At 49.9% G+C, this 23847-nt stretch overlaps 1 protein-coding gene across 5 annotated transcripts in view; it reads left to right on the top strand.

The window, feature by feature from the left end:
- Positions 1-1519: 1519 nt before the first annotated feature.
- UBXN6 (UBX domain protein 6) overlaps positions 1520-23847 on the top strand; it is a 29196-nt gene continuing 6868 nt past the window's right edge. The window contains exons 1-11 of one of the 5 annotated variants that reach the window (XM_044417533.1): positions 1524-1669; positions 6560-6717; positions 7641-7702; positions 8714-8842; positions 8967-9064; positions 11405-11480; positions 12365-12449; positions 13101-13323; positions 14089-14219; positions 19793-19938; positions 20960-21114. In XM_044417533.1, the coding sequence (XP_044273468.1) occupies positions 1587-1669; positions 6560-6717; positions 7641-7702; positions 8714-8842; positions 8967-9064; positions 11405-11480; positions 12365-12449; positions 13101-13323; positions 14089-14219; positions 19793-19938; positions 20960-21088 (1320 nt within the window). In that variant the 5' untranslated portion in view covers positions 1524-1586 and the 3' untranslated portion in view covers positions 21089-21114. Of the gene's footprint in view, positions 1670-6556; positions 6718-7640; positions 7703-8713; positions 8843-8966; positions 9065-11404; positions 11481-12364; positions 12450-13100; positions 13324-14088; positions 14220-19792; positions 19939-20959; positions 21115-23847 lie in introns of those variants that run through there. The other 4 variants (XM_044417531.1, XM_044417530.1, XM_044417529.1 and 1 more) reach the window with 4 other exon arrangements.

Here is a 23847-nt window from a genome sequence, read left to right as displayed (position 1 = left end):
AGTCTACGCATGTGAGAGCAGCTGATTTTCTTTCAGTCCAGTGCCAGAGGATAGTAAATTGGCAGCGCTTTTTGGGCTGGCCTCCCCAGCCACACCTGTGAGTTTGGCTGGAGTCTTCTTACTGCATTTGCATTACAAACGCCTTCCAGCTGTCATCTTCTAACTCTGACCTGACTGTGCTTTTATGCCTTCTTTATGATCCTCCTGCAGACCAGCTGAGTAATACAAGTGCCAACCCGGAACTTTCCAGATATTTTGGAAAGGTGATAAATACATATGTTCTGGGTGGTGGGAGGCATAGATGAGGACCACAACATTATGAGAGTTGGCAGAGTTAATCTAATTCCTGCTGCACTGCTCTTGGAAGAAAAATGTCCCCCTAGAGCTTCTATTTGGAGTAGTACTCAAAGATCAAGGAAGCATTGTGCAGGATAAGACCAAAAGCCAGCATTCTGTTTTCACAGAGGCCAACCAGCTGCCACAATGACAAGCAGGATGTGAGCCCAATAGCCCTCTCCTTGGTCACTTTCCCAACTATACTGTCTCTGATCCTGGAGGTAACTGAGTGTCATGAGGACTAGAATCCTGATAGCACCAATGTTTGCTAGCTGCATATGCATTTTGAGCAGATCTCTTCATCAAGGCAACTTCTTGGTTTCGCCCACTTTTTCTTCCCACAGCACATACTTAAACAACCACCATGAGATGGGAAACAAATTGGACTGACTGAGAAGCAGATGGGACAAACTCATGGAGGAAAAAGCTATCAAAGTTACTAGTCTTGGTGGCCCTTTGCCACCCTCAATATCAGAGACCTACACACACCTGTCAGTGGGGAACAAGGGTGCTCTTGCACCACTGTCCTGCTTGTGGATTTTCTGTAGTGAGCCACTGCATGGACAGAATGTTTAACTAGATAGAATCCGGGTCTGATTCAGCATGATTCTTCCTATTATGTTATTAGCACCTTAAAATACATTATCGGCACTACACAGACAGGGACAGTGTAGTGTGGTGCTTAGAATGTTGGTCTAGAGATCCAGATTCTAGCCCTTAGTAGGGGACTCTGAGCCAGCCACAAATTCTCAGCCCGACCTACCTCACAGGGTTGTCGTTGAGAGGATAAAATGGAGCTATGAAAGCCAAGTCGGGCTCTTCCCAGGAAGAAAGCAGGAAGAATATAAAGGTAATAAAATAGAGTAGCAATTCTCATCACGCTAAGCAGGGGCAGTCCGACATTGTCACCCAAATTGCAGAAACGGGGAGCACTGGAGGATTCTGGGAGTTGTAGTGCGACGCTCTGGAAGCTCTAGCGGCTGCGGTACAGCGCAGCGTACCGGCCCTTCGCGCGGCGCGAGACTCTGCGCCTGCGCCAAGGCACGCTGGCTTTTCCCTCAACCAAGATGGTGTTTGCGCATACCGGAATCCGTCTTCCTCTTTGTCCCTCATTTCCGCCGCCTGTTTTCGCGACGGCTGCGCCGGAAGGGAAGGGAAGGGGCGGGCCGCGGGGATTGTTTTCCTTTTGTCCTGCGCTGGTCTCTGTGACCCCCCCCCCCCGGCCCGGGTCCCCCTCCCCGCCCGCCATCATGAAGAAATTCTTTCAAGACCTCAAGGCCGACCTCCAGTTCAAGACGGCCGGGCCGGGCCAGAAGCTCCAGGAGTCGCCCAGGTAACCGCCCCTCTCCACAGCTGAGGGCCGTATTGGCTGAGGAGGCCTCCTGGTGGGGGAGAACCCCGCTGGCGGTCGTGAGGGACTACAGCTCCCATCAGCCCCAGACAACCTTGTAGGGGCCGGAGGGTGGTAGGGATGCGAGTTGTAGCCCCAAACATCTGCGGGGTATGGCAGGGCGACGCGCCGTTCACATATCCTCGGCCTTTATTTATTTCTTTGTGATAGCTTGACCTCGTTATTTATTTTGATCCGCTCTTTTTTATCTGTTTCCTTATTTCGTTTGTTCTTATTGCGTTTACATCTTTTGCCTATTTTCCTCTTGTAAAGAACACAAGACACCTTACCTAGTTGTCATGCTCCTTTTTCCCAATTTATCCTCACAACAGTCCTAAGAGTTAAGGTAGACTCTTAAGTCAGGGGACCAGCCCAAAGTCACCTGTTGGAGGTGTTTCCATTTATCTTCACAATAGCCTTGTGAGGTAGGTCAGGCTCACTTGATGATCTTCATGGCTTAGTAGGAACTAGAAACCAGATTTCCTGAGCTTCGGCCCTAACAGTCTAAGCACTGCATCACTCTTGGTCCGCTTTGCATCTAGTGTTGACCATAAGGCAGGTGGACTAAGAGACAGTTTCTACCAATGAGAAGAAGATGCCCCTTTAAGTCTGTCCTGTGGGCCCTATTATGAGGAGTGTAACCATTCTTTACTTTTAGGGGAAAGACTCTTTAGGATAATGAAGTACCTTTTTTACAGGCTTGTTTGCTGGCTTTGCTAGCTTGGGCCAGGCAAACTCTTGTCTGAAACCTGGTGAGCCATTGCTGCCAGTCAGTGTTGACAAGACTGAAACCCAAAGTCTCACTCAGTGCACAGCATTCCTAATTTTAGCAGGGGGCAAAAGTTGTGATCAGGTAGGCAGCAGAGAGTCAACGGAGCATAGTTGATTATATGTTAAACTTCTGGTATGGCTGTTTTTTCCATCTGTTCCAGTTAACCCAGTTGATCTGTGCTTAGCTGGTGCATTGTGTTGCTCATTTGAACCTTATGGAGCAATGCAGTTCTTGACAAGTAGAAGAAAGCTTTTCACCCTGTAATGCTGCAGCTGCATTACCAATATGGCCTAGTTTCTTTAAAGCTCTAGGAGGAGATCAGAAAGGCCTACTGCTCATAGAGTAGTTGCATGACAGGTAATTCTGGATGGCTCTTGCAAGCAAGTCGCGTTGCATGTTGTGCGGGCTGAATCCAATAATTTGTGGTTTTACAAGAATCCTGGATCCACTGTCCTGTGCAGAAGGGCTAACCTCACAATCAAATAATCCTGAGCCTGGAATTTTGTTTTGAGTGCCAGAACTGAACAGGGGTGGCAGTCCTTCCACATACACAAGTACAGTGGTACCTTGGCTCACGGACTTAATCCATTCCAGGATTCTGGTCGTGACCCAAATTGGTCGTGAACCAAGTCCAATTTCCCCATAAGTTTCAATGTAAATAGGTTAATCCGTTCTGTAACTATTTTTTTTTTTATTCAGAAAAAGTGAAGAAGCAAAGTGACAAAGAAAAATAAAGATCATGGCCCATCTCCTTGTCCCCCCAGCACGACCATGATCTCACCCGTCATTCCTGCACATGCCCATCATCCCGGCACACTGCGGGGGAAGAGACAAGTGTGAACGTGGGTGCGCTTGGGCATGGGGGAGATGGGTGTGATCGTGTGTGGTGGGGGGAGATGGCCAAGATCATGGATGAGCTCCCATAGGAAAGAGGGCACAATCACAGGCACGCTCATGCAGGAAAGATGGATGCAGTCTCAGCCATCTCCCTCCTCCCTGGCCCCCAGCATGATCGCAGCCGCCACCCAATGCGGAGTTCGTGACCTGAGTCAAAATTTTTATGAAATTTTTGTTCACAACTTGATGTGGTTGTGAACTGAGGCATTCGTGAGCCGAGGTACCACTGTACTCTCTTGGTGAATTCAGACTTCAGTGGTATCATTGACTGTGAGAGGGGTATCATTTTATTCCTGCTGTTGTTAAACAATTGTGAGTCACAGATCTTCACTGATCTATAGTCTTAGATGTTAGATGCCCACACCAAGTTTAAGACAGAGTTAAGTGATACTTCTGCAGGATTCCCCATGAATAAAAGCAAGGTGTGTGATTTCTTGATAAAGAAGAGGTTCTCCTCTGTTTTGGCAGCTCAATTGTACAATGAGCTCCCCAGAGAGGCCCATCTTACATTTTCCAAAGAGCTTCACTTTAGTCTTCAGCTTACTTTGTTTTAAACCTGTTCCTATATTATTGAGCTTCTTCTTGGTTTAAGTTTGGGTTTTTTTTCCACTGTATAGTGTGGTTTTAAACATTTATATATTATGGTGTTGTACTTGATGGTTTTAACATTTGTGGACCACTCAGAGAACTTCAGCTGTTCACCAGTAGAGAGTATGGGTCACACTCTCAAGTCTGATGCCACTTTGGCCTGTGGGCATTTCCTTGGCCTTCTTGGTCAAGAGCATCTTTGCTCAAGCCTGCCACTTCTATTAACAACAGATCTGTTTGATGCCTTGAGTCACGCCTTAAGAGCTTACAGCCAAGCCTCTGAGCTCCCGGAAAGGGGACCTAAAAATGGCTGAAGACTAAAATAGGACAAAAGTCAGGGAAAGACAATTAAACTGAGATCAGGCGAAAGCAGTCCCTAAGTGCGTGTGTTTGTTGTGATTGTATGTTAGTGGCGGAAGCTGGCCGGCGAGAGCGGCATTTCCTGAAAGGCAGGATCAGAATCTCTCAAATGGTAACAAAACAGGGACGGGGGCCCTCTTTCAACCTGGGGGCCAAGTTCCCTTTTGGTGACACTCTCGTAGGCCTTGTTCGTTCCAATGGTGGGTGGGGCCAGAGTTAAAAGGGTTGAAGCCAAAACTTTAAAGCTGCTTTCTTGATGTGGATTACAGCTTGTTACTACCAGTGCCTTAGGAGAAACAGTTTTGGTCAGACTTTTTAACTTTAGGGGAGCCATCCCCAACCTGGGACCTTCTAGATGTCTTAGACTGCAAGCTCCCTGGGCTGGGGATAATGGGAGTTTGTAGTCCAAGATATCTAAAGGACCCCAGGCTGGGGATGGCTGCCATTTAATAAATCATCTTCAGCCTCTTTGTGATGCTGACTGGGGGTGTTGTGACACGGTGGGGGGGGGGGGGTGGGGGGGGGGGCATTTTGCATTGCCTTCTCTTTACTCCCTCTGGTTTTGTTGGGAGCTAAATGCCATCCCCACTCTCCTTGAAGTTCCTTCTCAGCAGTTCATGTGCCACCCTTAGTAACCCAGTTTCTGTATTTGCTGCTGGGGTCCTTTCTCTGTGTTGCTGGAATTCCTCACTCCTTATGAACAGGTTTGTTATTCTGTAGCAGGGTGGGCTGCCTGCCATTTCTCTCCACAGCAACTCCTACATAGCTTCCCAGGGTTTACGGTTCTTTCCTCCATCCTCAGAGACCAAAATCCTAAGGTTTAGTTAGTTGAATGGCATCAATCACAGCTTTAACCTACATGGCTTATGGGGCATCTGTGGGCATATTTTGCCCCACCTCTTTCCTTTCGGCTTTTCCTACCACTGCATGTGGCCACTGAGAATGTCTCTGAAGACATCCCGGTGGCAAAATCCAAAGATCTTGGTGATAATTGTTGTGTTCCAGAACACAACAATTTGTGTGTAGAAATTGTGTAGAAAGCAGGAAAAGGCTGAAATTGGGGGACAGCGTGAAGGAGTTGAGACCCAACGATGTCATGAGAGATGAATGTGGTAGGCCTACTTCTGTGTAAATTCCACAGAGTAAATGCAGTTGTGACAGAATGTATGCTGGCACTTCAGGGGTATTTGGGACCTATCCCTTTTACTGTCATACGCAGCACACACGCAATTCTGCATGTTCTGGGGAGCTGCTTCCAGGAGTTGCTCTGAAACTGGATTCAGCCTTCCAGTTCAAGGAGGCTCTCGCACTCTAGCTGGGTAGGACCCTGTCCAAACAGGGTTGGGTGAGCAAGGGACTCGGGAGACTGCAAATTATAACCCTGGGCCTGCCAAGGAATCTTCTGCGTAACTGCAAGCACATACACACATGCAAGCCCCACACAGAGCAGGGAGTGTCTCCATTAGGGTTTGTGTGTACCCTCTTTTGCCCTCCTTGGTTTAAAGCTGCAGTAGGGCAACTTGGTATCCTCTGTTGATGTCAGCCCCCTTGCTTGTTGATGCCAATGGGAGTTATGAACCTGGAATGGATCCTTAGTACCAGGCAGCTTCCTCTGTTCCTACTTTGAATCATGAGGACTAGGACCTCATTCCTTCATGCTGCCTGTGAAATGTACAGGCATCCTCCTGACTCTTTTCTGGTCTCTTGTACAGCTCCTGCTATATCCATTCTAAGCATCAAGAAGAAAGTGCTCCTTGGGGATGCAGCAAGCATCTGGCACCACTGTTGAAACCAGGGCTTGCAGGGTGGGGCCTTTGGCAAGAGCCCCTCCTTCCAGAGCAGTCCCGTGCCTCCTGCCCATGTGGCTGAGCCCCTCTGGCCTCACCTGCACTGCTGCCCACGTGGAGCAGGGAGAGTGATTGGAGGTGGTGGCCACGGGTGTTGCTCTTAGTTGCTGCTGGCTTGCCTGGCCGGCTAGTGCCAGCAGGGAGGGGATGCAGGGTCTGGGGAGTGGCAGTGGGGTCCCATCCTGGGAGTTGGGCCTGGGCAGGTGGCCAGTGACGTTGCCCTGTGATGCCAGGGTGGGGGAATGACAGTGTAGGGGCACGCGCTGGAGGCAACAGCCCTGGCCACAGGCCTCCCCAGCACGCGTTTTCTTTGTCATGTCCCTCCCCTCAGGCTTCTCTCTTCCTCTCTCCCCACCACCACCAAAGCAGAGAACGAGCTCCCAAAGAGAAGCCCAAAGCCGACCCTCCCAAGCCCCGCCAAGGGCCGACCAATGAGGCCCAGATGGCGGCTGCCGCAGCCCTGGCCCGGCTAGAGCAGAAGGCCAAGCCACGCCCCCCGTCATCGCAGGATGCCATCCGGAATCAGGGTAAGAGGTGGGGGCGTCGCGCGTTGGGCTGGGAGTGAGCAGCAGGTCAGTCTCCAGATGTTTGGGTCTTCGGTTCCCCACATTCCAGACCATTGCCTCCGCTGGCAGGCGCTTCTGGAGGGTGAAACCAGAAACATCTGCCTCTGAGTTGGATGAGGAGCCTGAGCTTGCCAGGAGGCCTCACCTCTCGCCTGGCTTTTCTTCTAAAATCTTTCTAGCGCAGCCTCCAACCCTAGATTCCAAGGCAGCTCTGTATTCCTGTCACGCTTCCACAGAAGCTCAGAAAAGCATGATGTGCGGTCCTGGGGTTGGGAGTGAACTCTGCTTTCTAGTAATAACACGACCATTCCTGAATTTTAAGAAGCCCCCAAGATCCCACATTACTAGGCCTCAGGGCTGGAAAACTCCCTACAAAATGAGCTCCAAGGAATCAGAGGGATGGCAGAGGAACCTGCACAGAAACACCCCCGTTTTCTGTTTTGCTCCCTGCTCTCATGGATTAGGCAAAGCAGGATCAACTCTGTGCTGTGAAGAAGAGGGTTTTGAAATGCCTGGGTGGGGAACCTGGGATTTCTCAGAAGCCCACATCCTTTTCTTGACCCCATAAGGTAGTTTCTGGGCTTGTGTGCAGTTTCTCCTTCCTTTTAAAAGGTTGAAATGCCCAAAGCTTAAATTCCAGCCCATGAGAGCTTTAACCTACAACCTGCTGCTGTTTTGGGTCTCTCTCTCTCTTTTTTTTGGCCCGACACTGTTTGCCTTCAGCCCCACTCATTGCTCTGAGATCTTCTCCAGAATGTGAATTTGGCTTTTGGGAAGCAAGATGTTCAGTGCCTCTAATAGGAACAGCTCATCAGTCCTGCTTTCCCCAGCTGCCCCTCGCATAGGTTGCTTTGCCATACAACAGTCTTTCTTTGTCTTTTTAGTGAAAAGGGAGCTTCTGGCTGAAGCAGCCACAAGTGATAAAGCAGCATGTGTGGATCAGAAGGTAGGAAGGCGCCGAGAAGCAGTGGGGATGAACAGGGCCAGGGGAGCAGCTGCAGGCAGCTGAGTGGCTGTGGCAGGTGTCAGGGAAGGCCGGCTGATGAATGAATCCCTGGGTGGGTTCACGGGACACCGTGGGCCAACTCAAGAAGCCACGTGAGGGTGACTCGGCATCCCTCTGGCACTGGGGCACTGGCACTCCACTTCAGGGAAGTGCGGGGGCCGTAGCTTAATGACAGAGCCCCTGCTTTGCCCACACGAGGTTAGGGTTCAGCTCCTGGCACCTCCAAAGAGCAAAGGACACAGAAGGCCCATCTTGGCTCGAAACCAGCCTAGAAGAGCTCACATGGTCTGGAAGGGCAAATTGTCTCCCACAGTATGTGCAGCTATGCTGACACGAGGACATTCTGCTCACACGGAGGTCTAAAGATGGCTGCTTAAACCAGGGCCCAGTTCAGTTTTGGAGAAACTCTCTGGGCACTTTCTGGATGTGCAGGGCCTAGGGCTGAAGTGGGGGGCGGGACTAAAAGGTCCCCAGTTTCCAGCATATTTTAGCTTATTACAGTCCCAGAGCCCCTGGGAGCATTGGGGCTTTTTAGAATGGAGCGGGGTGTGGCTGCACAAACTCAGGAAACCCCCAAATGTCTGGCAGCTGCGGGGGGGGGGGGGGGGTAGGATCAGGGGAATGGGGTGTGGCTGTCCTGAACCCTGGAGGGTTGTTTGGAACCCATGTCTGAAGTTTCACACCCCTTACTCATGCTGTCCTCTGGGATTTGGCACAACATTGTCCTGGTGCTCATATGTTCCCACACACCCTGATTTCTCCTTCCTGTTCCATCTTTCTTTTTCTCCCCCGGAGAAGAGTTGGTTCAGGGAGAATGGCAGACATCCCGTGGCTGTCAGGGTGGGTGGGAGGCCCCCGTTTTTTAACACAAGAGTGCAGGAGGCTCACGAGGCAGGAATGTGTCGTTGCTTTCCCAAGTGGAATGTCTGTCTGAAACTTGCTCTTCCCCAGAACTCCTTGTCCGTTGAAGAAGACCCATCCACGCTGTCTGTCTCAGGAGTCTACTTCACGTGTCCCTTAACCGGGGTGGCCGTCCGCAAAGACAAAAGGGAGGCACAACTCAGGACAGCCATTCTTGCGGTGCGTATCCCACCCAGCCGCAGACCCCCATCCTCGGTACAGACCCCCATCCAGAAGAGGCTGGAGAGGGCTCTGCCACGACTGCTGGTCTTGTCTCACGGGGAGGTGGCTCCTGTTTCCTCAGCTCGCTGCCAAAGACCCCGTGGCTGCATCCATCATGGAAATCCACACCTTCAACAGGGACCACGACAAGGTCAAACTCGGCGTGGAGACCATAGCGAAGTAGGTTCTCCCTGACCCTGACCTTTGCTAATTTCCCCAACACAGTGGATGATATAAAAGCATGTGTGTATGTGACTGTGAAGGACTGTTCCAGTGTAAGATTATGTGTGTAATATTCTCCTCCCCAAGAGACGCCACTGTGGGAAGCATGGTCTGCCTTCTGCTACCAGCAGTGAGCTTAATCAGGCAACCGTCTCTTGAAGAGACCTCGTGGGGTCCAGTGGAACAAGTGTTCCCTGAACAGGAGGCTGCCTAACGTCCATGAAGGCAACAGGTGGGCACCAATGGGACCATCCAGCCATCAGGCACTTTTGGCGGTGCCCACAGCTGTCCCTCGAATTCCCAGAGGTGCCCGTGGGTCCTTACAGGCTGGAGATGCCCTGCCATACACTCGTGCATTTCTTCCAAGAAAAGTAAACTGAACATCACAATTCTGGGGTACCCAATATGGCACCTGTTGTGCCTGCGTGGACCTTTCCTGGTGCCAGGCAGGCCCTGCCCCTCTCCTGAGTTTCTGTTGTTACAGTTATCCAAAACCGAAAGAAGCTGCCCTCTAGCTCTGTATTTGCTTGACCTCAGAAGAGGAGCTTTGCTTTTTGGCTCACAGAGGCCTATCTCAATTCTGGGAAATAAATGTTCTGGGACCAGCTTTGTGAGTGCTTTTATGAATCCCAGGGAGCTGTTTTGTGAGAGAGCTGGAGGTGCCCCTTGACCTGCAATATCGCTACTTCTGTGCCCATCAGATAATTCGCTGCTCAACAAAACAGCAAGCACTTTTAGCACCTTTGCTCCACCCCAGCCTTTTCCCACTTGGTTGCTTTCCTTACGTTTTGGACTGCAGCTCCATCCAGAAATCATGCTAACCAGGAATGAAAGATTTTTCAGTTCAAATGCCAGTGCAATCTTTATGTTAGTTCGTGCGAAAGGAAGTCTCACTGTATTAAATGAGGCTTATTCCTTAATAGGTGTGTGTGAAGACATGTGAAATGTTGACTTGATTAGTTCATACAGTGGCACCTCGGCTCACGAACGCCTCAGTTCACGACCAAATCGGGTTGCAAACAAATTTCAGGAAAATTTTGCCTCAGGTTGCGAACCCCATATTGGGTGATGATCGTGCCCATCTCCCCCCAGCACACCTGTGATCATGCCCATCTCCCCCCCGCCCCAGCGCTCCCACAATTGCGCCTGTCTCCCCCACCTGAGTGCGCCCGTGATCACATCCGTCTGGCTGCAATCGTGGTTGCACTTTTGCAGGGAACACAGGTGCAATCGCGCTCGTGCTGGGGGTGTGGGGGAGATGGCCACGATCTTTGTTGTTCTTTGTCACTTTGCTTCAAATTCTTGTGATTAAAAAACAGTTACAAAACGGATTAGCCTTATTTACATTGAACCTTATGAGGAAATTTGATTGGGCTCACAACCAATTTGAGTCATGACTAGAGTCCTGGAATGGATTAAGTTTGTGAGCCAAGGTACCACTGTATTTTCCAAGCTGGGTTCTATCAGAGATTAATTCAAAGAGGTAGAAGAAACCTGTTCCTCAGAGCGCTATACAAGTAACAACCCACACATATATTGTATAATGGTCCCTATTTATATAGCACCCTACCCAACATATACAAAGCAATTGAAATATGGGGATATTTGCACAGCTCCCAGATAAGAAGGCATAGGTTGGATACATAATACTGAAACTGCTTTTCTCAGCTCAAAACAGTCAGGAAATTAAAAATACTTTACTATAGTTAATGTTTATACAGCTTTACATCCTGTAAAATTCTGAAGCAGTGGGCAATAAAGAAGGGAGAAAAGATGAATCCAGATAGTTAAAATGATTAAAATCAAATTAACGCTAATAAAATGTGGGGAGGGCTTGTTTCATCCAGGCTGTCCTCAGCTGCTGCCAAAAATGAAACAGTTGGGCCGCTGGCTGAGAGCAACAGGCTGAGAGTTCGCAGCACCAAAGGCTCTGCGCTGGAGGCCTGCGACTGGGCGGGTCAGCGAGTGAGAAGGTGCTCTTGGGTAATCCGCACATATTCTAAAATTGCTGACATCTGCACAGTCTGGTTGGTTCCAGTCATTTCCCAAGCATTGCCAGCATCTTGCAAGTTCAACCCATTTCACCACCCAGGTGGGCAACCTGTGGCCCGCACAATGTTTGGCCTTCAGCTCCTATCATCCTGCCCAAGACGCTTGTCTGGCTGCGGCTGATGGGAGATGTAGGCCAAAACAGAGAGCCCCCAGTTGCTCAGCCCTCCTTGCAGTCTTCTTGGATGCAGCCAAAGCCACACAGGAGAATCCAGGGCTCGGGGTGATGGTGTTGTTTTCCCTCCCCAGGTACCTCGATAACATCCATCTGCACCCAGAGGAAGAGAAGTACCGGAAGATCAAGATTCAGAATAAAGTGTTCCAGGCAAGTTCTGTTTCAGAGGGAGCATTGTGTGTCAGTGTGCAGAGTAGGGGAGTTTAAGTACACCTGTCCAACTTTCCTTTAAAAGCATCACTCCTCAACTGTGCATCTCTCCAGGTTGTGTTGAACTGAGGTACCCATCAAACCTCGGCCAGTATGCTCAAGGGATCAGGGTGCTGGAATTTGCAGTCCCACAAGATATGCGGGGCTGGTGATGGGATAAGATAACACTGTGGAAGTTTTAAAACAGTACAACCTATTGCTTGAGGAACAGAACCTCCAACTTTACAATAGTCTGTCACCACATACCATCAGTTGCTGGGGACAGAGATATTCAGAGGTAGCAAAACCTGTGCTTCTGAGGCTTGGTTTATGAAGAGAGAATTTGTGTGTGTTTTTAACACATCTAGTTGTGGCAGAAGCTGTGGCTTCGGTGTGTCCAGGGGGCAGCAAATACGGGGTGGGGGGATGCAGGGTCCCAGCCCTCAGGCAGGAGAATGTATGGTACCTCTTCAGACTTCTGCAGTGGCTATGCAGGCAAGGTAAGAGTTTTGAATAAAGTTGTGGGGGATATGCTGGCTTTTTTCTTGCATGGAGTTTAATTACACACACGTGTGAGGAAACGTACCAGGATCACACACATGAAGGGCCCTGCAGGCCAAAGGGGTGCAGTCCATTCTGTGCTTTGCTCCACCTCAGAGATGGCTAGATCAATTGCTCTCCTTTGCAATTGTCAGTTTGTGTTACGCACCCTTCAGAGGGCAGGAATGCAGTGGCTGAAGCTGGAATGGATCCAGGGACAGCCATAGATGCCAGCTCAAAGTCCCATCCACTGATACGCTTGTAGGAATGCTGGAGCTGAATTGCACATTCTGGTTTCCTTCTAGGAAAGGATCCACTGCCTGGAGGGCACACACAAGTTTTTCCAGGCCATTGGGTTTGAAAAGGCCACCCTGAGTGTTCCAGGACAAGGTATGGCTTTGTGGAGCAGCCAAGCAATAAACCAGGAGGGCCCCCACATCTTGGACACCCCAGACAGTTCTAAGCAGGCAGGATGAAGTCTCACCTCCCCCTCTGCTCTGTACGGACCATGTGGGGGGAATGCCATCTTGCCAAGTCTGCAACCCGAGTGCAAAGCCTCTTCCTCTGTCTCTCTCTGTCCCGCTACCCCCAAAAGGCATATGGGAACCAGGGCTTGCAGTTACCTTATTAGTAGCCTGCTCACAGGTCTGGCTAACCCGCCACCCCCTCCAGGCTTCTCTTTTCCTTCTGAGCTGAGAGCTGGGGAGGAAAAGATAAATTCAGGTAGGGGGCGGCTCACGACTGAATGGGCAATTAATAGCCAGTTGCTTTGCAAAGGACCGGCTCCTGGTGCCAACTGCTGGGATGAGTTTCTTGATGTGGGTCAATCTGGCTGCCATGGGGAGAGTCACGAGGAGAGCTGGTACTTCCAAACTGACCACATCCCCAGTGACCCCCCCCCAAAATCTCTGGGGGAAGCCCGCAGTTGACGGTCGGATGGATGCTGGCAGCCAGCCTTGAGCCTGTGGCACTGCAGGTGAGCAGGCCTGCAGAGGGGGAGCAGCGCGCTCAGCGTCTTCCTTGCCTTTTGTCTGCCACCAGACGGTTCCACCGAGGACTTTTACATGCTGAAGGAGGAAGCCTTGGAGAACCTGGGCGAGCTGAAGGAGCACCGAGAGAAGCTGCTGAGCGGCGAGCCGCTGAGGGCCCAGCTGGACCGCCAGCTCCGCATTTTCAAGCCATCCCCACAGGCCTCCCATTTCGAACTGCCCAGCGACTTCTTCAGCCTCACTGCGGAGGAGCTGAAACGGGAGCAGAGGCTCCGGTGCGTGTGTGGCAAGCTGACCTTTCTTGCATCCCAAGTTTCTCTGTTGTGGAAATGGGCAGCTTGGGGCATGGCACGTGTTCCTGCCTACCAATCCCATCAGCGTGAGCCAGCGGTAGAGGATGATGGCAGTTGTAAACTGATCCATCTGAGGGGTCGGAAGTTACTCGCCGGAGCTGTACAAGGTCCCGGCTCTCCAAAGCCCATGGGCATGAGGATTTTATCTCTTTTAACATCAGAAGGCCCTGGGGTTCATTTCTGGCAGCATCTCTGGGTGAAGCAAGGAAGGAATCTTTCCTGAAACCTGAAAGAGCCTCTGTGGCCAGTCTGTGCTAACAACAGCGGGTGACCTGGACTGTCACGGTCTGGTTCAGTGGCAGAACCCTTGTTGGGAGATCCCAGGCCCACTCAGAACCACAAGGACTGGAATCTAAAGGAGAAGGGTCCTGCCCCATTTACAAAAGGCGAGCAGTTTCTTGTCTTGTTCCTTTCTTGCTGGCGCATTCTGTTTTCTTCTCCACATTTTGCCAAGATTCACTGCCCTGTAGGCCTTGCTGTCATTAGCAAGAAATGTTCATGGCGTAGTCAGTGTGTGACTGGGTTGCATCATTTGGCTGCAGTATATAGATCAGCCACTTTTTAAATAAAAAAAATGCTGAGTTTGGGAGTTCACAGTAGTCTGAGAAGTTCCATTCAAAACCCCGAGGTTCCAGAAAAGAGCTCTAATCCATTTCTGCCCCTCTTCTTTCTTTTTCTCCTCTGAAGGACAGAAGCTGTGGAAAAGGCCTCCATGCTGAGGACCAAAGCTATGCGGGAGAGGGAAGAGCAGCGTGAGCAGAGGAAGTACAGCTACACCTTGCTGCGTGTCCGCTTTCCTGATGGGTACATCCTGCAAGGTGAGTGGAGGCTCTGCTGGATGTCTCACCTGCTTCCAGTCTGGGCTGGAGCTGATTCCACAACACTTGACTGCAACAAGCGCCAGATAATTGGTCCTGACCAGCTCAGTATGGGCAAGGCTTGGTAGCATCTCCCCAGGGTTTCAGATCAGGGCTTTTTTCCAGTTGTACTGAAATGCCAGTGAGTCGAACCTTCTGAAGACAAAGCAGGGGCCAATCTACTGAGATATGGCCCGTTACCTTTTTCTAAAGATAAGATTCTAGTTCTCATGGTTCTGAATATAGCGCCAGTTTAAATAGAAACATAGGAAGATGCCCTCAACTGAGCCAGATTAAGTCCAGCTTGTGTTTATATATTATTGCCCTCCAGGTCAGCTTGAGACCCTGGATGATGTCCTGACAGACCAGATTCTAAGGATATCTTGTGGGAGGGACACAGTAATTATGGGAGATTTCAATCTCCTGGATATTGGTTGGGAGACACACTCGGCGGTGACAGCCAGGTCATGTCGCTTCCTGGAGGCTATAGAGGGAGGGTTTTTCACACAGAGGGTCCGAGAGGCGACGAGGGGGGGAAACATCCTTGACTTGGTCTTGACCAATAGGGAGGAGCTGATAGATGAAATAGATTAGGAGAGCTCTGGATGTGAGTGATCACTCCATCCTTTGCTTTGAGATCAGGGGACTGGGGACGCGCAGCAGGTCGAGCACCAGAAGCTGGGACTTCAAGAGGGCCACCTTTGGCCATTGAAGGCCAGACTGGGGAAAGTCTCCTGGGATAGGTTACTGGGAGGCAAGCGAGTTGAGGAGGGGTGGATGGCACTCAAAAGGGAGGTTTTGGAGGCACAAGCCTTGACGATACCTCTAGTCAGTAAGGTGGGGAGGCGGAGGAGAGGCCGCCATGGATGCGAAAGGAGGTGGTTAGAGGGATTAGACGAAAGGGGAACCTCCGTAGGAAATGGGTACTGGGGCAAATAGACCAAAGGGTATACTGGGAGGAGGAGGCGCATTGCAGAAGGATTCTTTGCAAGGCTAAGGCTGATTATGAGCTGAGACTTGCCAAGAATATCAAGAGCAACAAAAAGGGCTTCTTTCAGCATGTAAATAGGAAGTGGAAGGGGAGACAAGTGGTGGGACCACTAAATAAGGAGAAAGGGGATCCAGTGACTGATATGAGGGAACAGGGACAGATGCTAAATGACTATTTTGCCTCTGTGTTCTCCCCAAAGCAGGACGAGGGAGATCCGCATAGGAGATTAGATGAGGCCGGGGACCTAGGGGCACAGATTAGAGTCACCCCCCGAGAAGTTGAGGGGCTCCTCAGGACACCGGATGTTACAAAGGCTCCGGACTCTGATGGGTTACACCCGAGAGTATTTAGAGAGTTGGCAGGGGTTCTCTCATGCCCGCTGGCCTCCATGTTTGAGGCCTCGTGGAGAACGGGTGAAGTTCCAGAGGACTGGAGGGTGGTGTCAGTGGTCCCAATTTTCAAAAAGGGACACGAATTATGTTAGCCTCACATCCATGTAGGAAAGACAATGGAAAGGCTCATAATAGCAAGAGATCTAGTGATGCTAGACAGGGAAGGGCAGCTGGCGGCCACACAACACGGCTTCCGCAAAAAACAGGTCCTGCCAGACAAACCTTGTGGGATTCTACGGCAAGGTTTCGAGGTGGCTAGACAGAGGGATGTGGTTTACCTGGATGTGGTTTACCTGGATTTCAGCAAGGCCTTTGACAAAGTGCTCCATGGTATACTGTTGAGAAACTGAGGAGTTTTGGGATACACCAAAGCACTGTCCGGTGGATTAGGGCAAGGTTGACTGACTGAAAGCAGAGGGTAACCATTAGTGGGGAATCGTCGGGATGGCGGCCAGTGACAAGCGGGGTCCTCCAGGGCTCTGTCCTGGGGCCGATCCTGTTTAATCTTTTGATTAATGACATGGAAGAAGGGGTGAACAGTCTGCTGATCATATTCACAGACGACACTCAAACTGGAGCAGTGGCCACAACTGAGGAGCAGGTACTCCAGATCCAAAAGGATCTGGACAGACTATGGAAGTGTGCAGGAGACAACAGGATGGCGTTCAATGTGGATAAGTGCAAGGTCTTGCGCTTGGGGCATAGGAATGGGTGCCATAAGTACAGGTTAGGGGACAAGTGGATGGAGAAGCAGCACTTGTGAAAGGGACCTCGGGGTGCTGGTTGACTGCAGGCTAAACATGAGCCAGCCGTGTGATGTGGTGGTCAGGAGGGCGAACGCCACCCTTGGTTGCATAGCCAGAAGTGTGGCTTCTAGATTGAGAGAGGTGTTACAGACACTCTACACGACTCTGGTGCGCCCGCAACTGGAGTATTGTGCTCAGTTTTGGGCCCCTCATTACAGGAAGGATTTAGCCAGGTTGGAGTCAGTGCAGCGTAGGGCCACAAGGTTGGTGGCCGGTTAGCAGGGGAAGCCGTATGAGGCGAGACTGAGGGAAATGGGTCTCTTCAGCCCGGAGGAGAGGAGACTCAGAGGGGAACTGTTGGCAACCTACAGGTATGTGAGGGGGTGTCACATGGAGACGGGCAGAGACCTGTTCTCCCCTGCAGAGGAAGGCAGGATGCGCTCCAACAGAGCCAAGCTCAGGGAACCAAGGTTCAAGTTGGATGCCAGGAAGCACTTCCTGACAGTCGGGACCCCGAGGGTGTGGAATGGGCTTCCATGGGAGGTGGTGGAGGCCCCATCGGTGCGGGTGTCCAAGGATAGGCTGGACATGCACATGGTGGGCATGTCGTGAGTGGAGTGGCTGGAGCCGGGGGTCAGACTAGATGACCCTTCTGACTCGCTCTGTTTCTGTATACTGAGCGGTGACAGTTCTCAGGGTTTAGGCAGAGGGTGCTGCCACCTCTTATCTTTCGAAGTCCCTGAATTTTGGCTGGAAAACTTACAGGCTCCATGCAGCCCATCCCATGGCCTTTCTGGTGGTCCCTGCCATGCTGCCATGACTAAAGTTAAAGGGACGGGTGCTAAGGGTAGGGGCCTTGGTCCAAAGCAAAGTTGCACTCTCATATATAGCTATGCGGCACATCATCCCCAGTGCTGCTTTGCTGCTAACAGGGCCTTTTCTGTTGTGGCACCCCAGCTGTAGAAAGAAATTCCCAGGAAGGCTCACCCACCACTTATCTTCTTCTGTTTCCAGTGCCAGGTGAAGGCTTTATTTTCCACAAAATTTCAGTTTCAATCTGAATCATAGAATAGTAGAGTTGGAAGGGGCCATGAAGGCCATTGAGTCCCACCCCCTGCTGATGCAGGACATCATGTTATACCATCCCACTCAGATGGCATTTTGAATGTCTCTAGCGCACCACCTCTCTAGGCAGCTGGTTCCACTGTTGTATTGCTCAAACAGTGAGGAAGCTTTTCCTGCTATCCAGCCTGAATCTGGGTTGACACAGCTTAAATTGATTATTCCATGTCCTATGCTCTGGCATCAGCAAGAAGAGAACTTGACCTTCCTTTTTGTGATAGCCTTTGGAGGACTTCTGGTGAGATATCATGTCCCCTCTCTGTCTTCTCTTCTCAAGGCTGAACATGCCCAGTTCCCTCAGTCTCTCCTCACAGGCAGTGTTTCCAAACCCTGCATCATTTTTGTCACCCTCCTCTGAACCCTAATTTTTCTGCATCTTTCTTAAACCTTGGTGCCCAGAACTGGACACAGTATTCCAGGTGAGGTCTGACTAGTGAGGAGTAGAGCGGAACTACTAGTTCTCATGATTTGGAAGTAATACTTCTGTTGATGTATCCCAAAATGGCATTTGTCCCTTTGGCAGCTGCATTGCATTTTTGGCTCATGTTTAGCCTGTTGTCCACAATTGCTCCAAGATCTTTTTCTTGTTCATGTTCTGTTGAGCCACGTATTCCCCATCTTGTATCGATGCCTTTGGTTTCTCTTTCCTAGATAAAGGTCTTGGCATTTGTCCCTATTGACTCTCATTCTGTTGGTTTCAGCCCAGTGTTCAAGTTTATCAAGATCGCCCTGGATCTTCATTCCGATTTCTAGGGTGTTTGCTATTCCTCCCAGTTTTGTATCATCTGCAAATCTGATTCTCTTTCCTTGTACTTCCTCTTCTAAATCATTAATAAATATGTTGAAGAGCACTGGGCCCAGGACTGAACGCTGTGGCACCCCACCCGTTGCCTCCATCCAATTTGAGAAGGTGTCATTGATTGAAGGTGTCTTTGTGTCCGATTTAGCAGCCAATTCTGGATCCACCTATGAGGTTTTCCATTTAGTCCAGTTTTTGCTAGTTTGCCTATCAGAATGTCGTGTGGCACTATGTCAAAAGCTTTGGTAAAAGCTAGGTAGATTCTGTCCATAGTGTTCCCTTTGTCCATTTGGGAGGTTTCCTATTTTTTGACTAAATTAGTTTAAATTAGTCTGACAGGATTTCTGTTTGATAAATCCATGCTGGCTTGTATTAATCACTGCATTTTCTTCAAGATGCTTGCAGGTAGATTTTTAAAGAATTTGCTCCAGAATTTTTCCAGGGATTTATGTCAGACTAACTGGTCTATATTTGAAGACAGGGACAATATTAGCCCTTCCTCAGTCACCTGGCACTTCTTCTGTTTTCCAAGATTTATCGAAGATAATAGCCAGTGGTTCTGAGAGTTCCTCCGCTAGCTCTTCTGTGACGCTGGAATGATGTGCATTGGGCCCTGGAAATTTGAAAGTGTTTATTCCACCTAGGTATTCCTTGACCATTTTCCTGTCCATCTTGAGCTGCCATATCTCACTTCCAGCTGGAACTTCCTCTTGATTGCAGATTTCCCTGTGGGAGAAGACGGAAGCGAAGTAGGGATTGAGCGCCTCTGCCTTTTCTTTGTCATCTGTTGTCACTCTGCCATCCACTTTAAGTAGCTAGACACCCTCCTCTTCCTCATGTCTTTTGTTCTGGATGTATCTGAAGAAGGCTTTCTTGTTGTGCTTCGCATCCCTTGCTTGCTATTCTTAGTTCATTCTCTGCTTCAGCCTTCCAGATGCAAGTCCTGCAATTCCCTGCTATTTGTTTATATTCTTCTTTCGTGGTCTGGTCCTGCTTCCACTTCCTGTACATGTTCTTTTTTTCTTTCAGGCTGACACTTAACCTTCTGTGGAGCCACGTGGCTTCCTCTGCTGTCTTCCACACTTTTTTCTTGATGGAGTTGTTCATAGTTGTGCTTTGAGAAGCTTCTTTTTCAAGATTTCCCACCCCTCTTGGACACCTTTCCATTTGCCATGTGTTGCTTATCATTTTTCTGTGTTCGTTAAAGTTAGCTCTCTTGAAGTCCAGGATGTTTGTTTGGCTCCAGTTACCCTTTGTCTCCTTCGAAGTCTGCTTTAAATCCCTTCATTTTAAATCTTTGTAGTGCTGCTAGGTCTGAGTGTCGTTCACTTGTATTTGTCCTCCGGAGCTTTCTTACCTAGACGTCTGTTTGGTTCCCAAGTTTTGCCAGTGCAAAAAAGTGCAGATTTGCATCTGTTTCTAAGCCTGCACGAAGCATTCGAGAGAGGGGGTGACTCAGGTGCTGTTTCTCTTTCTTGTTTCAGGGACGTTCTACGCCCGGGAACCTGTGTCAGTGCTTTATCAGTTTGTACGAGAGACACTGCAGAACGACTGGCTCCCCTTTGAGCTGCTGGGCCCTGGGGGCCACAAGCTGATGGACCAGAGCATGGCCTTCAACGAATGTGGCCTGGTACGTGTCCATCTTCCCATTTGATTGCCGCACTCAAGACCTCTCTGCTTTGGCATCCTCTTCCCCAAGTTGCCAGTGGATGCCCTGATGGGAAGCTAACGGTGCTTTCCTGCTGATGTTCCCCAGTTTACTGTGTCCAACAGCGGATGCCATCTAGAGCCCTTGTGACAGATAGCCTTAGCTAGTCTTGCCCTTGGTTTGCAAGGAACCCAAGGTGGCTTATGTAATCCCCCTCACTATGTTAAAAACAATCCTGTGAGATAGGTTAGGCTGAGATTTGTAAATGGTCCAAGTCACTGGAGGAACTTCGGAATGGGGACTAGGACCAGACCTCCTGAATCTTAATCACATGCCAACAGCAGCAGCACAACTGTTTCTAATTCCCTTATAAAGATGTCTCTGAATCTTAAAAACTTCAGTTTTGGGGGCTTTGGCAACTCCTACAGACGTCTGAACATGGCTGGACGGCTGTGAAGAAGTAAATAGTTGCACATGGGGTTTCTTCTTTTAATAGCACATGAAATTGTCTACATAGTGAAGCATCCACCCAACTTTTGGTTTTTCTTCCCCTGTGGAATTGTAGCCTATGCTGCTGAAGATAATGGGCATTTTAGTCCAACTCTGGGAGGAAACAATAGTGGGGAAGCCCGTCTTACATGTCCTCACTTTCAAGGATGTTGAGGCTTGTAGGCTTTTTTTCTTCCTAAGCTGCTCACAGCATACATTTGTGTGTTCAGCATTTGTCAACAAAGTCAGACTTCACAAGACATTACTTCAGTATCACTGGGGAGGTGGGAATAGCATTGCCCTCTATCTGTTACATCTAGAAAGGGTCTTTCAGGCTCCTTACATGAATCTGTGACCAAAGATACAATTTTTTTTTCTGTCCTTCCGTCCGTCCGTCCGTCCGTCCTTCCTTCCTTCCGTCCGTCCTTCCGTCCGTCCGTCCTTCCGTCCTTCCTTCCGTCCTTCCTTCCTTCCTTCCTTCCTTCCTTCCTTCCTTCCTTCCTTCCTTCCCAAGGTGCCATCTGCACTTGTGACATTCGTATGGGATGCTGATGTCATGGCAGATGTCAGAGCTTCAGGGGGTGAACAGATGGGAAGCGTGCTGAAGCCAGATCTCCTGTCGGCCGTGCAGATACTCTCCTGAAAATAAAAGGTGCAGCCTGGCTCGGATCCGGTTGTACTCTGCTGTGGTCCCCCCTCTCTCGTGCATCAGGCTAGACACGGCATCAGCTGCTCCGTTATTTTTTGTCTCGTGAACACTAAAGTGGGGACAGGGGGAAGACAGCCTTTTTCTAGTGTGTGCTAGGAGCCTGATGTCGAAGTGGCCGGAGTTGGAGTTGCCTTGCCGGCCTAGAACACAGAGGACTTTTGAGTCGATTTAGCTTGTGTTGGGGCAGGGGCTATTTTTACTGTGCTGGTTTTTCTATCCAACCTCTCCAACTGCCCTTTGGGAGGTTTTAATCTCTTTCTAGCCTCAACATGAAGTGCCGGGACTATTTTTGTGCTTGGAAAAGATTAAAACTTCCACCTACCTGGAATGTAGCGAAAGGGATAGCAAAGGAATTCACGGGTCACCAGGTGCTGTTGCTCCACACTTCTATTTTGCTCCTGTTTCGCAAAGTATTTTGCTCCTGGCCCAGAACAGATTGGGCTGTGTGTGTGTCTCTGTCCACTACAACCCAAATAGGGTGCTAGTTTTATGAAATGAAGGATTTTGTTAGCACTACTGTAGCACCTGAAGGTGCTTTGTCTTCCTGCACCTCAAGATACTGGGAGTGGTGAGCAGTGGCCAAGATTTGGAAGCTGCAAGAATGTGTGGAGGGAGGTGGCAGGTCAGGGGTGGGAGTCTGGACTGTTACATACTAATGGCTAATTATTCTCAGATGTTTTTACTGTATGACTGTATAAGATTTTGGGGGTGTTTTGTGGTAGTTCTCCATAAGATGCACTCAGATGTGTTGGGCTGTAGCTCCCCGCTTCCCCATAGTGGGGACAGCAGCAAATGCCGGCTGATGGGCAGAAAAGGCAGAGCTATTCCTTTAACCACTCCTGGAGCAGACAAGACAGCCCAGGAGAAACAACCATACTTTTTTAGTTTTAAGGGATGACACGCTCAAAACACACTTTTAACATACTCAAAAGGGTTTCCCAGCTTTTTCATGTGCCTGTTTGGGAATGTCTCCTTGGCTGAGCCTGGCAGTGCTTTCAGTGGAGAGAGGTCCTGCCTTGTCTGGGCCGCTGCCCTCCGGGAATCACACTTGGACGACACCTGGTGTGGGAGAGTGCCGTTACCAGCTGATGGTGACAGCAGGCCAGTGTGCCAGCTCTCCTGTGTTCTTTTTAGGCCCTCACTTTTTTTTTTTTTTTTTTTACATTTTTATGCCGCCCCATTCGCCGAAGCCTCGGGGCGGCTTACAACAATAAATAAAACCAATAAGTTAAAATATACATATAAAATAATCATAATGATTTAAAACACACATTATAAAATAAGCCGCCCTGGCCAGATAAAATTCAATGGTATTAACATTTAAAATGTTGCTTAAATAAAAAGGTCTTTGCCTGGCGCCGAAAAACAAATGATGGCGCCAGGCGGACCTCTCTGGGGAGCGCATTCCATAACTTAGGCGTCACCGCTGAGAAAGCCCTCCTCTGAGTAGCCACCCTCCTAATTTCTCTCACGGAGGGCTCCCGGAGAAGGGCCTCTCCCGCCGATCTCAGGGGGCGACTGGGCATATAAGGATGTAAGCGCTCCTTCAGGTATCCAGGACCCAAGCCGTTTAGGGCTTTATAGGTCATTACCAACACCTTGAATTGGGCCCGGACTTCAATGGGGAGCCAGTGAAGCTGACGGAGAACTGGAGTCATGTGAACATAACGCCCCGTCCCCGTCAGCAGCCTGGCAGCTCTATTCTGAACCAAATGAAGTATCCGGACCGTCTTCAAGGGTAGCCCCACGTAGAGCGCGTTACAGAAGTCAAGACGGGAAGTCACCAGCGCATGAGTCACTGTTGCAAGGCAGTCGTACTCCAGGTAGGGGCGCAGCTGATGAATCAGCCGAAGCTGGAGGAAAGCGCTCCTCGCCGCTGTTGTCACCTGAGCTTCGAGTGAAAGCTCCGGGTCGAGGAGCACTCCTAAGCTGCGGACCTTGTCCCTAGGAGGGAGTGCAACCCCGTTCAGGACAAGGTTCAATTCACCTCCGAAGCCCGAACCGCCAACCAACAGGACCTCCATCTTGTCTGGATTGAGCATAACCCTCCAGTGGTTCGCACTGGTTGATCCTCCTAGTCTTGGAACACAGAGAATGCTGGGAAGGGTGTTCGTGTAGAATAAAGAGGGGGAAATGTGAAATTCCTCCTCTGGTGGGAGTGGCTGTGAAAGGGATGTGCATGTACAGGGACTCTTGCCTCCTGTTGCCAAAGAAATTGGTGGATCATTCTAGCCTCTTTTGGTGCTGGCCTGCCATTTGCAGAGATACAGGAAGAGTTTGCTTGTCCCTTGCCAACCTCGGCCTTTCTCCCTAACCATTTTTTGCTCAAGAGGGGGATGATGCCCCATACATCTTGACCATTTGGCACTTAAAGGAGGACCAAGGAGCACCAAACTAGCAGCAATGAACTAGTGCTGTGTCCTTCCCCAGCTACTGCACACAAGGAAGGCCCTTTGACAGTGTGCTTTGGACTGTCCTGCAGACTAAGGGACTTGAAAGTTCTATCTTGGAACAGCTCACTTAGGCAAGGCAGCAGGGTGACTTCTCTCCCCTTTGATTTGCCTGATCAAGGCTGCATGTGAACTGTAGTCCCACACCTGCAGAGGTGGCACTGCATTGAGAAACACTAAGGCAGACCTTGATTTGAGCAAAAAAAAGTGTGCCCACTGGGTCAGGAAGCAGCTACTTTGCGT

This window comes from Varanus komodoensis, unplaced genomic scaffold, assembly GCF_004798865.1.
Source record: "Varanus komodoensis strain SLA01 unplaced genomic scaffold, ASM479886v1 scaffold89, whole genome shotgun sequence".
Classification (NCBI taxonomy): Eukaryota; Metazoa; Chordata; class Lepidosauria; order Squamata; family Varanidae; genus Varanus; species Varanus komodoensis.
The sequence above is the reverse complement of the archived record's forward strand: the minus strand, read 5'-3'. Positions and strand labels throughout refer to the sequence as shown.